The sequence below is a fragment of the Brienomyrus brachyistius genome, chromosome 8, assembly GCF_023856365.1.
Source record: "Brienomyrus brachyistius isolate T26 chromosome 8, BBRACH_0.4, whole genome shotgun sequence".
Lineage (NCBI taxonomy): Eukaryota > Metazoa > Chordata > Actinopteri > Osteoglossiformes > Mormyridae > Brienomyrus > Brienomyrus brachyistius.
The window spans coordinates 18281300-18297156 of record NC_064540.1 but is presented as its reverse complement, the minus strand read 5'-3'; the positions used below and the strand labels follow the sequence as shown (position 1 = coordinate 18297156).

General features: G+C 44.3%; 1 protein-coding gene across 1 annotated transcript; it reads right to left on the bottom strand.

Annotated features, from left to right (window-relative positions):
• Nucleotides 1-8712: 8712 nt before the first annotated feature.
• nbl1 (NBL1, DAN family BMP antagonist) lies at nucleotides 8713-15023 on the bottom strand. The gene is made up of 4 exons (XM_049023596.1): nucleotides 14463-15023; nucleotides 12801-12981; nucleotides 12388-12499; nucleotides 8713-11042 (listed from the first exon to the last, which is right to left on the bottom strand). The coding sequence occupies exons 2-4, from the start codon at nucleotides 12971-12973 to the stop codon at nucleotides 10755-10757; spliced, it is 573 nt and encodes a 190-aa protein (XP_048879553.1). The 5' UTR covers nucleotides 12974-12981; nucleotides 14463-15023; the 3' UTR covers nucleotides 8713-10754.
• Between the last annotated feature and the right edge of the window lie 834 nt (nucleotides 15024-15857).

Genomic DNA, 15857 nt, shown 5'->3' with positions numbered 1-15857 from the left:
TTGGTGTGGAGGAACTCGACTGAACACCTTTGGGATGAACTAGAATGGAGATTGCGAACCAGTTATTCATGTCTAACATCTGTGCTTGACCTCACAAATGCTCTTTTGGATGAATGGGCAAAAATTCCCACAGATAAACTCCAAAGTTTTGTGGAAATCCTTCCCAGAAGAGAGGCAGCTGTTATAGCTGCAAAGGGGGGACCAGCTCCATATTGATGCCTATAGATTTAGAACGTGATGTCATAAAAGATCCTGTGGGTGTAATGGTCAGGTGTCCCAATACTTGTCCACAATAATGTCCATAGTGTACATGTTGCTTCAAACAAAAGAATCTGCTAACTGAATAAAGGTAAATAATCAATACAAGGGGTCAAGTCATAGGAAGGTTGGGTGTCAGGGTCTGGATCATTTGGTGGTACCTTGGGAATGGAAAAGTCAATCTGACATATAGATTGGTAGTAAGAATCAGATGACTGGAATAAGAGTCACATGACCGGATGTAAGAGTCAGCTGACTGGAATAAGAATCAGATGACTTGAAAAAGAGTCAGGTGACCGATGTAAGAGTCAGGTGACCGGAACAACCTCACCCCAGTCAGACTGCTTGAACTTGCCACCTCAAGAGGTAAATTAGACACCCCAGCCAATATAATTACCTATTAAATATTCAGCATTGCTTTAGTTTAACAATTTAATTTAATAATTAATAAACTGTTACTAATCCATCCATCCATCCATCCATCCATCCATTTTCCAAACCGCTTATCCTACTGGGTCACGGGGGGTCCGGAGCCTCTCCTGGAAGCTATGGGCACAAGGCAGGGAACAACCCAGGATGAGGGGCCAGCCCATCGCAGGGCACACTCACACACCATTCACGCACACATGCAAACTCCGCACACATGTGACCCAGGCGGAGACTTGAACCTGGATCCTAGAGGTGTGAGGTGACAGTGCTAACCACTGCACCACCATGCCGCCCCCTGTTACTAATCATTTAATAAAATATTAGGAAAGTTTTACTTACAAAGAAATTTAGGAATGCACTACAATGATATCTTACTCCTGTTTCCCAGAGTATTTACCAAAGAGCTTGTAAATGTTCAGCTGTAACTCATTACTGAGTATGTTTCTTAACCCAGACTTTAAAACAGTCCACATTTTTGCTCCCTCCAAGCTCCCTGCCAGAGTGTTCACATTTGTGCTCCTGGGAGGGAGCAATAATGTGGACGGTCTGTGGGTCTCCATGGACTGGACTGGGAAACACTGAGCTAAAGTGCTACCAGCTATTTTCATGACAGATACAGGTGAAATTATTCCGATGAGATAGCAGTGAAGACATGACATGTCGGCCTGCCATTGACGGACCACAGCGAGAGGTGCTTGGAATTCGAAGGCGTAGACAAGCCCATCGAACATACAGGTAACTGACCTGTAGCTATCATTCACATGTCACACTAACAGGCTGCTCTTGAGACATTTGGAAATGAATTTGTCAGACCACATCGTTTTTTGTTGTTGTTAAGGGGCCTGCCTTTAATGTCTGTGGTGCGATGTTCAGAAGGGCATCCTTTATTTATGAGCTGCGTGGAGGTGAATGACATTTTTTGTATCCGAGCAACGAATGGGGATCCTTACCACAAGTGGGCTCAAGTGAAAAAGAGACACTTTGATATTTTGAGAAGAGAACGTGACTTTATTTGATTTGTCAGATGTTTTATTACATGTTTTTTTGGGAAATGCAGACAAGATGTTAAATAGCCTTTAGATGACACTGCCTTGTGCCTTGTTCTTCCTGGGGCAGGCTGCAGGCTCACCTTGACCCTAAATTGGATCAGCATTCATGGAAAACAGAGTGACAGATGGATGGATGCTTATTCCGAAGAGGTTTGAGAGAATATAATTCAAAACACCAGAGTCTTCAGAGGCTGCACCACCTGGATTAACTGCAGGGCTGCCAACTTCGCTTATCTGGCTGGAGATTTTCAATTCGAGACAAGTCTGTACACATGCACATACATTTACATGTATGTAACAGTTTTATTGCCTTGTAAATGGTTTGTAGGGTTTGCAAAATATCCCAATGCTTTTGATGTAGCGAATTTTAGGTTTATAGTGGAATAATATAGATTTTCCATAAGATTTCTAGCATGAGTGTGAGACTGTGAAATAGCAAGTGTCACGCAGGATGCGTGAGAGCTGGCAACCCTGTTAACTGTTCTCCTGCCATCACCCTGTAAGCCATGGATGCTGTCACGGTCTGAAGAGGGAGACATTTTCAAGCACATCACCTGCACCATAAATGTCACATGTCAAGCTTAACAAATTATCCTGTCACAGCTGCGTTTTTCTCTACCATCAGGGAAGTAGGAGGCAACCCTGGTGACAAGAGGAAGTGACCTCACAATGAGAGTCGTGCACCACTGAGGTCCAGCCAGTGCACCAGCTTGTCGGCCCGCTCTCTGCCCTTCTGACCAGTGGGTCACCACTGCCACAAACTTATTCTTTTCGCTTAATTTTTCTGTTACTATTACAGCTTGAAAGTACTTTTTAGATAGTAAATATAGGTGAAAATATTGTGTGCTTCTCTCGGCTTGTGAAACATAAAATGAATTAATTTTAAGGGGATTTTCATTTACTTGTTTAGCAGATGTACTTATACATCACTCCATCAGTAGTAGTTTGGTGGGGGGGGGGCAATTAAATATCGTTCTCTGCTTTTTCTTCTCCTCCACATCTGGATTTTATTTGTGCTTGACAGACAGTTAAAAAAATATATATATGGGATGCAGAAGCTGTGTCCATGGTCACAGAGACAGGCGAAGCAGCGGCACGAACAGCCCTGGGTGCCATTGTGGAGCAGAGGCAAAAACGCAGCTTTAAATGTGAACAGAGCGAGGACTGATTCAGTGACTCACAGTTAACTTTCTTAACAAGGGAGTGGCTCTGCTAGTTCTCAGAATCTGAGCACAAAAATATGATTCCCCAAGTGTGCTGTATTCTGTGATGTTTTTATGATGATTCTCTTAGTGGGCTGTATTCTATGATGTATTTGGGAAAATACCACAAGTATGCTTTTTATATGGAATACTCATAATTCCCCAAGTGTTCTGCATTCTATGGTAAACTCATGATAATTCCACAAGCGTTCTGTATTCTATGGCATTCTCATGATAATTCCTTGAGTGTTCTACATTCTATGGTATACTCATGACAATTCCACAAGCGTTCTGTATTCTGTGGTATACTCATGATAATTCCTTGAGCGTTCTGTATTCTATGGTATACGTATAATTCCCAAAGCATTTTGTATTCTATGGTAAGCTCATGATAATTCCTCAAGCATTCTGCAATATATGGTACACTCATAATTCCCCAAGCATTCTGTATTCTATAGTACACTCATGATAATTCCCCAAGCGTTTTGTATTCTGTGGTATACTTATGATAATTCCCCAATCACAACTTGCTATTATTAGATTGTGAGACCAATTTTTAAACAATTGAAGCTATTAAAATGGGAAAAAAATCTCCAAATCCATTCCATCCACCTTCCAGAACCGCACGTCCTTGTGTTGGGTAGCCCCAGGACACTATGACATCATCAGGCAGAGACACATGCACAGAGACTCCAATCCACAGGCCACTACAATGTGGAGTGAAATCTAAACATACACAAGAATGACACACAAACATCCTCCCAAACACTGTGGAGACCATCCATTCATTTCTATGGGAAACTGTAATCCCAACAATGACACCCGTAACCCCCACCCAGCCATAACCTTAACCATAAACAACCAAACAAAATAAAATAAAAGTTAAAAAAGATTTTAGTTTTTTGATTGCAGTCAGAGATTTTTATAAAACTGAGAAAATAGTCCCCATAAAGTCACAGTAACAGGGCATTTGGTCCCCACAATGTAATACAAATATATATATATATATATATATATATATATATATATATATATATATATAACCCCCCCCCCCCCCCCACACACACACACACACACACACAGACACACAACCATGGAGTGTATCTTCTTAATTGCTCTGTGCACAGGTGCTTGACTAGGTTTCTAATCTGAAAGCTTGAATGTAACCTTTCCTAACCATAACCAATCATTAACCAGCAGAAGCACTTGTTGCAGTCACTGCTGTTAAAGCTGCTTAACCGGTTACCAAGCGTCATGAGAAGATCACGTTTTCCACGCGGGGAAATAAATGTCTGATATTCAGCTCTGGATGAAGATTCAATAACATTCAGTAACAAAAATACGCCTGTAGAGGAATGTAATGTACTTTACAGACCTGCTACCTGATCGCATTACAGAACATGCAGGATCTGAGGGCTTATAGGGTCAGATGTACATTGTTTGCATTTCATGCACTGAATTTGGAGGCCGGAGGTGCTATGCTACAGTTATGAACCACGGGGCCAATTATGAGCCATTTGGATATACATTCTTTCATTCTCCATAGCCATTTATCCTATACTGGAGCCTGGATCCTATCCCAGGAAGCACTGTGCACAAGGGGGGGGGGGGGGGGGGCACACCAGTCCATCGCAGGAAACAAGGTGGGGGGCATGCCAGTCTATCGCAGGGCACAAGGTGGGGGGCATGCCAGCCTATCGCAGGGCACAAGGTCGAGGACATGCCAGTCCAGCACAGGGCACAAGGTCAGGGCACACCAGTCCTTTGCAGGGCACAAGCTGGGGGACATGCCAGTCCATCGCAGGGTACATTGCGGGGGCACGCCAGTCCATCGCGGGGTACAGCGGGGTAGACGGCCAGGTGCAATGGAGTAGCTTATGCCTCCGATTATATTCTGATCTTGAATATGGAGGCACAGAAATAGCTATTTCCTAGACTGGACCAGTCCATCACAGGGTACTTGCTTTCTGTCTCTCATGCACACACGCAAAAACACAAGCCTTCGCTCCCCGTATTTATACAAGCGAGATCTAGTTCTCTGAAGAAGATAATCTGGGGAATTGTGTTTGATGTAATATATGATAATATCAACCGAGGCTGTCAATGATGTCAACGTTCATGTCCACTTTGCAGTCAGCTGGTTCCTAGCAGGCGTGCTTGTTTTTTGTCGGCCCTGCAGGGGGCGCTACTGCTTCTAAGGTGGATGACTTAGCCAGCCAATCTCACTTTGCCTCAGACGTCGTGACAGCACAGCACTCATTGCCCACGCAAGTGTGTTTTATTATTATTTAATTATAATTGGAAAAAAACTAATGAAACTGCCCGTTGTGTTTGCGTGTGTAAATTTGTGCATGGCATCTCATCCAAGGTGCCTGAAGTTCCTCTCATAAGCTTCAGACTGTCACACCGTAATGGTGATAAGATGGATGTAAAAAAAGCTAACGACTTCGAGATTCTGTTGCTTAAAGTCTGTGCTGCATGGACAGTCAAGACTAGTCATTTTCAGTCATGAGTTGCAGTCTTTCTAGAGCTTTCCGTAACTGTTTCTCCTGCCGCTCGAACCCACAGTGCGTCCGAATGATTGCGCCTATGAGAAGTTCCACATACTGTCCTGAAAGCTTCACGGTCACTGTGGAAACCAAGCAGTAACGGTCTTGCTCTATGCCATGAATGCATGGACAATGGCAATCCGACGTAATTGGCTTCTGGCGTGTTCTGAGAAAACACGTGTAGTCACAAGTTCTGGGCAAAGGGGTCATCATTAAAAGCTCTGCTGATGACTCAATGACGGGCAAACTTAAGCTAAGAGGACGGGCACGAGCCACGTAGAGAGAGAATCCAGACAATAACAAGCCTCTGAAATGGAGAAATAATCAAATAATTTTGAAAATGTTGGTTAATAATAGACTCGTGCACATATTCATTTTATGTTTTTTCAGCTGGGTCTGAAAATTAATAGATGGATAGATAGTGTATTGTGAAGGAATACAATTTACATTAGCACCTAAATTGTTTGTCCATCCATCCATCCATGCATCCCTCCATCCATCTTTTGCTTAGCTTGGACAGGATCATGTGGGAGTCGATTTCCAAGCAGCCTTAGGGGTTGGGGTACCCCCCCACACCAGGCGCCAGAAATGGTTGCCAAATAATTTAATGGTCTACTTCCAGAATATTACCGTTATGGTAAATACAGCTGCTTAATTGTTTTTTTTTTGTGTAACTGATGATGTGTCCAGATAACCACTCCTGCAAATCCAGGATTTTATTTTGGACTGTTGTGGCTTGTTTTTATAATTATAATGAATCTGAACCTTTCAGTGCCTGAAGACTGTTTATTTTCTTTTGTTTTAATACTTGTAATTCCAGCGGCACAGCATGAGTAAACTATCGCGGGCAAACAGGCCTGGAGCTTCAGCCTGACCAAGCTACCAATGCATCCTTCCTCCCTGTGAATACCAAGAATTCTCTGGAACTGAGGTCCACACAAAGGAGGTCGATCCGAGGAGCTGAGCCGATTATCGCAGAGGAGAAACGATCCCACCCAAAGGGTGACCTCATGTACCCACAGCCATTAAGATGGAGAAGAAACCTGGATCTCTGGGTCTCAAACTATGCGACTGTGTGTGTGTGTGTTTGCCTGAAGCTGCGTGTGTGCTGACAATCTGTGTGTCATGGGGAGTGTGCGTGCGACTGAGGATGCTTTAAGTGTGTGTGTATATATGCTGGACAGTGTAGTATATGAAGAATGAGCATAGTGGAGCCTGCAGAAAACTTTGATGGGGGTGGTGGTCATCGGGGGGCAGTTATGCTATTGGGGGTGGCCACACTGCACATTATCTATTCTATTGTTCTGCTTGGAAAATAGAATAATGAATATTTCCTTTTAAATTTTAATGTGGGGTGGCCACATATTTACTTGCGGGGGGCATGATCCCCCCTTAGATTTGACCTGGGATGTGTGTAATGTGTTTATAAGTGCAAGCAGTGTGACTCCTCTCTCTCTCTCTGTCATATATACACACACTGTCTCTCTCTCTCTGTCACACATACACACACTGTCTCTCTCCCTGTCACACATAGACATACAGACACTGTCTCTCTCTCTGTCGCACATACACACACTGTCTCTCTCTCTGTCACACATACACACACTGTCTCTCTCTCTGTCACACATACACACACTGTCTCTCTCTCTGTCACACATACACACACTGTCTCTCTCCCTGTCACACACACACACTATCTCTCTCTCTGTCACACATACACACACTGTCTCTCTCTCTGTCACACACACAGACACTGTCTCTCTCTCTGTCACACATACAGACACTGTCTCTCTATCTGTCACACACACACACTGTCTCTCTCTCTGTCACACATACACACTGTCTCTCTCTCTGTCACACATACACACACTGTCTCTCTCTCTCTGTCACACATACACACACACTGTCTCTCTCTCTGTCACACATACACACACTGTCTCTCTCCCTGTCACACACACACACTGTCTCTCTGTCACACACACACACTGTCTCTCTCCCTGTCACACACACAGACACTGTCTCTCTCTCTGTCACACATACACACTGTCTCTCTCTCTGTCACACATACACACACTGTCTCTCTCTCTGTCACATACACACACTGTCTCTCTCTCTGTCACACATACACACACTGTCTCTCTCTCTGTCACACATACACACTGTCTCTCTCTCTGTCACACATACACACACACTGTCTCTCTCTCTGTCAAACACACATACACACTGTCTCTCTCTCTGTCACACACACACACTGTCTCTCTCTCTCACACACACACACTGTCTCTCTCTCTGTCACACACACACTGTCTCTCTCTCTGTCACACATACACACACTGTCTCTCTCTCTGTCACACATACACACACTGTCTCTCTCTCTGTCACACATACACACACTGTCTCTATCTCTGTCACACACACATACTGTCTCTCTCTCTGTCACATATACACACACTGTCTCTCTCTCTGTCACACATAGACATACACACACTGTCTCTCTCTCTGTCACACATACACACACTGTCTCTCTCTCTGTCACACATACAGACACTGTCTCTCTCTCTGTCACACACACACTGTCTCTCTCTCTGTCACACATACACACACTGTCTCTCTCTGTCACACATAGACATACACACACTGTCTCTCTCTCTGTCACACATACACACACTGTCTCTCTTTCTATCACACACACACTGTCTCTCTTGCTCTCTGTCACAGACACACACAAACACACATACAGATACACACTTTGTCTCACTCTCTGTCACACACACACTGTCTCTCTCTCTCACTCTGTCACACACACACACTCTCCCCCTCCAAAGACCCTCTCTGCTCCCCTTCCTACATCAGATCTGCATCCCCAGCTGGAATATGTCTGCTCACAGCTAGTGGAACTGGCCCTCTGTCCTCCAGTAACAGAACTCTAGTGTCCTGTGATGGCTAGCAGAAGGCATGTGAAATTATAAGCAGAAGTGGAAAGTTCAGGCTCAGAAAGGACAAATCCAGACCAAGGTTTTGTCTCAGCCAGCCAGTTGAGTATAAAGAATCACATTCACAGAGTATTCAACTCATTGGATGGAAGAATATCTTGGTCTGGATTTATACTTTCAGGACCTGAACGATCCTCTTCTGATTATAAGACAATAAATGCAGTTAATATGATATAGCAGTGTACGTTTGTGCCTGGGACATAATAAAGTGAACTGCTACACAATAAGAGTATACACGCTGATGAAACTTTTATTTTTGACTCCTGCTGCGTCTTCATTCTTGCGTTAAACAAGCTACAATCTATCTACTTCTGCGTTTATCCAGCCGAAGCAATCATTCACGGCCCGACCCGCTGGAGAGAACAGCTGCACTTCTTCATACTTGCCAGTAGGGGGCAGTAGCGACACGCTAAATGCTGCTCTGGCTCTGAAGCCACTGCAATCTGACGCCTTTCGTAGTCATTTTAATTGGCTCGGTTATTTTTTTAAGAATTCAGGTTTTTTTGTTTGATCCATAACAATTCGCCGTTTCTTAGCGCTGTGGAAAATCCATTCCAGATGGTTTATTTTTACGCGTTTACGATGACGAAAAAGAAGAAAACACTCCACAAATGACTTTAAATTTAGATATTTCATGTGGTGAAATGGGGGATAGACAATTCAATGTGAATTTAAATAAAATCAATACCAAATTAAAGTTACATATACATATAAACGTGATATGCAACAACAATTTGCATTACTATGCCATTTAAATATATGACGCATGTCTTTATTCAGGGCTATTTCTTTGCATTCTTCCTTGATCTGAAAGTATTTAAATTTTACGCATTGCTTACTTGGAAATAAAGAGGCTATTTCTACGTCCTACTTCCTGCTGTTTGGATTAAAATACCTGCTCCCAAATTAAAACAAGACTTCACTAACTGAAGCGGGGGCGCGCTGTTCATGAACGGCACCCCGATTCTCCCCTTCACGCGTCGTGTACCTTAGAATATGTTAATTTTAAAAAGTTTACGTGGGATCAGTTAAAATGTATTTAAAGAACTTCGAGTTTGATAAGATCCGCTCCTTTAGGAATCTTAAAACTGCTCACACCCCCATCCAGCGCCAAACAGTTAAACGTTTAAAATGTTAACAATGTGTAACTTTGAAAAATAGTGCAACACCATGTGAAATGTTCTATGACGTAAAGGCATATATATAAATAATATAACAGATACAGGGGGCGGCATGGTGGTGCAGTAGCACTGTGCAGTGGCACTGTTGCCTCACACCTCTGGGTCCTAGGTTTGAGTCTCCGCCTGGGTTACATGTGTGCGGAGTTTGCATGTTCTCCCTATGTTGTCGTGGGGTTTCCTCCGGGTACTAAATTTGCTAAATAAAGTTGCTAAATTGCCCGTAGGTGTGCATGTGTGAGTGCATGGTGTGTGAGTGTGCCCTGCGATGGGCTGGCCCCCCATCCTGGGTTGTTCCCTGCCTCGTGCCCATTGCTTCCGGGATAGGCTCCGGACCCCCCGCGACCCAGTAGGATAAGCGGTTTGGAAAATGGATGGATGAATAACAGATACATTTGCTGTTTCTCTGTTATCAATGGCAGGTATTTTTCAAGCAATAAAATCATAAAAAACGACATTACAAAGTTACTTTTTTTAAATCTACAATAAAGCCTTCAACGAATTTTAATCTTACCAAAATCTATGTACCACTACACATTACGGAAGCACTTCCTGTCAGTGAAAGGGCAAGCTGTTCACCTACCTAAATGCTGTCTCAGACCAGCAGAAATCTTTGGGTCAGGTGAGGAGTCGCTAGTTTATTACATCTTATGACACGTTCGCATAGGTGAGAGTACATTGAGACATTAGGGCATGTGTGCTGGGCCAGTGCAGACAGCAGTGTCAGTGGGGCGTAGATAGTAGAGAGTTTTTTCCTACATCAAGTGAAAATTTACTTTTCATACCATATATTTGTGTAAGTTGTGTGTACTGATGTGTGTGCGTCTCCGTGCCACTGCACACGTCTTCAGTTTCCTGCAGGCAGCACGTGGAGGTGTATGCGTGTGCGTGTCTGTGCGTGTGCGTGTCAGTCCGTCTATTGGGCGTGTGTAGACTGAGGCTCTGAAAGTGCTCTAGTTGTGTTGGGATATGAGAAGGAGAGAGGATGGGGAAAGGGAGGGGCGTGATAAAACACAGGTGGAGGGTGGGCCAGTGGTGGAGACACAGAAGAGGGTCTATGGCAGATGCCCCGCCCATCTCCTCTCACCCCCACTAACTACCCACCAGTGGGAGTATGTATGTGCTGGCCGGCGTCCGTGTGCGTGTGAGAATGCTGGGGTTGCGCTCTGGCGTGGGAGTCGGCCAGGGCGTGGGGGTGGGCGACTTCGTCGTCGACTGGTGGGGAGGGCGGGGCTTCTGGAACCACCTCTGATGGGTCAAGCTGCAATAGCGCCCCCTCTTGGCCGGCCTCCTTGCTGCAGGACTGGCAGCTGCAGTGCAAGATGCGCTCCACCAGCTTGTCCACGCGGGGCACCTCCTCATTCCCGGGACACTCCAAAGTGACCTTCAAGCAAAGTACCTTAGTCAAGGTGGGCTGGGGGGGGTATGATGGACATGATGCAAGATCCCCTCTGTCATACAAGGCTATTCCAGTATCCTCCAGCAGTTCAAAGGCATGCAGATAGGCTTATTGGTATCCCTAAGCAACTGCCAGTGAGTGTCTACAGTAAAAGTATCCAGTGACGGACACATTATCAGAAAAGGTCTGCCAGTTAAACCCTGGATGTATGTAAATGTGCCTTTTAAGGTACAGAAATGGACTTTGAGGAACATGTCTGTACCATTTCGGGTTTATACCTTGAGAAACAAAACTGTACCAGAGTTCTGTCCTTTTTTCTGACACTGCAGGACTGGAGTGCCGTGCAGGGTATACCCCTAGATTCCACGCCCCCCTCCCCCCGGGAGCCTGTCCAGGATAACTGGTTGGAAGACGCTTGGAAAGTAGGGGGTAAGTTTTGTCCAAATATTAATGAATAGCATCTGCAAGCTTTACTGTAATTCAGCTGTCTTACATATCAGGAGGCTTTACGGTATTAATACTCCTAGATCAATCCGGCCCTGTCTGACATCATCAACAGAGGAGACTTTACTGTTGCATATTACCCTGCACACTGTTCCATGAAGCACACTTACTAGCAGCATGTAAGTTACAGCAGAGGAACCACTGAGACACACAGAGGTTATACATTGTGTAGTAGGCAGCTCTCACTACGGAGCTACAACAGCACTCTGAGAGGTCTGTCAAAAGTCTGCAGTACACGGCAGAAAAAGCCATTAGCATCAGTCAGCATGGGACATCTGTAATCATTCAGAAGGCAAAAGTCACTTATCGTAACAGCTGAATTTGAAGCGTGACTGGCTCTCCTGCTCCACATGGATGCCAAAAGCCAAAAAAACACCAGTAAACTTCGGCCACTCGGTACCGTCTAACTTAATCATCATGGTTCATGCTTCAATTTTTCAGGTTGGCTCGATTCACCATTTTCATATTACTTTAAGATGGAAAAAAAACTAGACAGAATGTGTCTAAGAATCACATCTGTTCATGGTTAAGTCTAGTGGCAGATAAGTAAGACGTCGATATGCCCCCCCCCTCCTGGAGAGGGTCAAGGGGAGCCTGCTGCCTGTGTCAGGAAGCACAGGGTACCAGGCAATTTACAGACACCACGTTACATTAAACACTTGATTTTGGACTTTGGGTGGAAACAAGTGAACTTCACACACACACAGAGTTTGTAGCAGGGATCAAACTCACAGGCCGTAGTGCTGTCCCATAAGCCACCATGCCAGACACAAGATAAGGAGGGTGTGAGCACAGACATGCCCCTAGACACATTGGACACACTTACCACCTCCCACTGTGTCTGTGCTGGCATGCAGGAGTCGCAGTGCACCAGAGACTCTGTGGACTGTGGGAAAGTGTTGGGCACGCTGTAGCTGAAGCACTGTCCCAGGCATGCCCTGGTGAGAGAGGTGAGTGGAGGGGGGGGGGGGGGGGGGGGGGTAGCTGTGAGACTACAGTTCAAGGTCCCATATGGGTGAACAGTGAAATAATGAAAGAAAAGTAAATATGCTATAAAGCTAAAAGACATATAAGAAATATTACGAGTATTATTAGTTGGCTGGCAGGTGTATTCTTCAAAAGAATTACACTGTGACCACAAAAACACCAAGACGTGGGTTGGAACTGAATGAAAGTTGAGCCCAACTCAAAGGAAAACCAGGACCAACCCGGAACCAAGACCATCGGTGTTGCGCGAACCTGTTTTGAATAGACCGAGGCTGGCAGCCCGTGTGCCCCACGATCTGGGTGATATTCTTGGCCTCACACCAAGCGCTCTTGTCGGGGAAGAGCGCCAGGCGGTTGATGTGCGGGGGCGGGGCTGCAGAGCACAAGGCCAACAGCGCTGAGCCAATCACAGCGCACTGCCACATGACTGCACCTGGAGGGGCGGAGCCACACCGTCATCGTTAGAGACGCTCGTAACTGTGGGTGGTGGCGTTACGTCGATGCCATCTAGAAGTGCGCAAAAGCTTCTCCGTCTTTAATTGACATCAGATGTCTCTAAAGGAACTAAGGTTGTTTTTTTTTTTCTTCTTTGTGCCCAGAGTTGTTAAAAATGCAGTGCGGTCAAATTAACGCATAATTAGGACAGCTAGTTCCACTGCACTCTGGGCATCTGTAGCTCTCATTGTGATGGTTCGTGTAGTCCAAACCAGTCTAGACATGCTATTTCTTTTGCAGTCTGTGCATAACACGGTAAATGCAGTTTACATTATCGATGAAAGCTTAATACAGCAATGAAGCACAATGATGAAAGTAGGCGGGGATGCGAGCTTTGTCTTAAGCGCTGCTCCCCCAGTTTTTTTTTTGTCTTGAGACATTTTACTTTTGATGTTGGCACCTATATACCGCATCGTATTTTCTACTTAATTATCCAAGCGTCCATTACACAAAATAAAGATCAAGGCAGTCTTCTTGGGGGAAACAGTATTGTTGGCTCGGCTTGCACGCGCTGACAGAGCCGAAAAAGTTTGCACGATACCACCTGACTCCAATAAAGTGGAGCACAAGTACTGCAAAGCGATGCATTTCCAAAAGGCTTATTTGCGTTCCTTTTAACCCTACAGTGTCTCGCATCCTACCTCGCCGGCTCACCGTTGCGGCTTAAGATGGGTATTTCTCAAGTTTTTAGATAAATACAATATAGCCACATAGCAATAACATTCTACAGGTAAGCTATACATAACGCTTTGCCCCTACTAGAAAATATTCCCCCGGCAGTAAAACCCTAATTCCTCAGTGAAGTATGCAATAGCCCGATGAGAGACTCAAATTGAGAAAACGGAATATTTACTTTCCGTTCCACCGTTTTGCTCATAAGGTCCACAATCAAAATGAAAAACTTTACACAGCCACAGTCATAATTATTCTGGTTAGTCTTTTATCGCCTTCTTACTATGTCATTCTTCACATCTTATACGAAATGTTTTTATTAGACTACTATTAGTGTGTTTAGCAAATTATAAAATACTAAGTATATATCTTTTTGACAATTAGATAATATTTTCTGTTATGATAAATTTTCAGATGATCGGTGACGCACTTCACAAATATTTCATTATTGGTGAGTGAGACTATCGCACCGGACAGGCAAAACGCTGTAATTAATCACAGTAAACCGATAATGAAGTAATATTGTGGTGGATGTCTCCAAGGGCATTCATAAAAAGCCTGTCAGGAAAGGTAAGTATAGATCGAACCTGGGGAAAGGAGTTGGATAAACCTGGTTTGTAAGCTGACATTTTGAGAACAAATAGTAGTTCTTTCAGACAGACGGCAAAAAAGCAGAAAACTTGGGAAGCGAGAAAAGTGTGTGGAATTCATGAGAGGCGAAATTCAGCAAAGAAAACACAGACTTACGTTTTGAGAATCGTCGAGAAGAGGACAAACCGGGGGACTCTGCTTGGATTGAGCCACCCTGGCTTGGTTTACCGTCTCTCCCCTCTCAGACTACCCGCCCCGCAGGAGAGCAGAAAGACGGAGAGAGAGAAAAGATCAGTGAAGAAAATAAACTGCGGATAATAATTAAATAAACAAGAAAAGCATCCACAGATGCACAAGGATACGCATTCTGGTAACTGGAATTAGGTAATTGCAGTGAAATTAGTTGTATCACACAAGAAAGACAAGCATAGAGGGGAGGATGGGTGATAGATTAGGCTACCCAATACTCTCTATCTCTTTCTTTCAATCTAGTTACTGGGTCCCTCCCCTCGCTTTCTTTATCTCTCTCTTTTCGGTGCTGGGCTCTGTATTCCGTTTCTGCGAAAAAAAAACGAAATCAAAAGTGAGGCTCCTTAAAAATGTGTGCTATGCCCCTTTCCCTATTTTGGACCATTTTCTCGTGTTAAACTGTCTCACTTTCTCCCTATCTCCATTCTCACTCTTTCTCTGCCACTCCTCGTTGTCTCTGTGGGCGCTAGGACGCTAGACTGGGGATCCGCAGAGTTTTAGGACTTTTTTTTTGTTAAAAAAACGAAAAAGAAAAAAAGTTGAGTTGATTCTGGCAGGTTTGAATCTTACTTCTCGCACAGAGCATATGGGCTCTTTCTCCTTTTTCTTTCTCAGACATAGCTGTACCACAAAACGTAAGAGCAACTTTTTTTTGCCATGCATCTGCTTACATTAAAGCGCGACTAGTTCAATTTTCTTCGTCTAAGATCTCTTCCTATACCCATCCCACAAAAACCAAGTTCATGATGTTAATGGGATCCCTACAGTAAAGCACAGTAAAATGCAGAATTAGAATTGAGTTTCCAAATTAATATCTGCATTATGTTAGGAATAACCATCAAGTAATTATGAGATCAGATAACAATTAGGTAATAACGCAAGTATCGTTTTGGGGTGGAGAAGTATGTTCCGTTTGAGTTGATTTTGACCCGCGTGTGTTCACGCACTCTCCTCTTTTACGGTTCCCATATCAGACGCCGAGGGCCTTGATCGTGTCTGTGCTTCTTCAGCTCCTCCAGCTGTGCGTTTTCACATGTGTTTGCCATGTGTTTCGGGTCCCTCGACCCGAATCGCTTGTCTCTTCGGCAAAAAGGAACCAGACGTCATCATTAAATTTAGGAGGGTAATGTAATGTAATAAGGACGTTATGTCTCCTCTCATGTCAGTGGCGTGACCCTCGTTTAAAGTACTCAGACTTATTCATTCTGGGGAAGAGAATAATGAAGGATGAGAAAAAACCTTTTAAGGAATAAAGACGCTCCTCTGCTTACGACTGAGTTACGAGCGACCGTTCGTAACTTG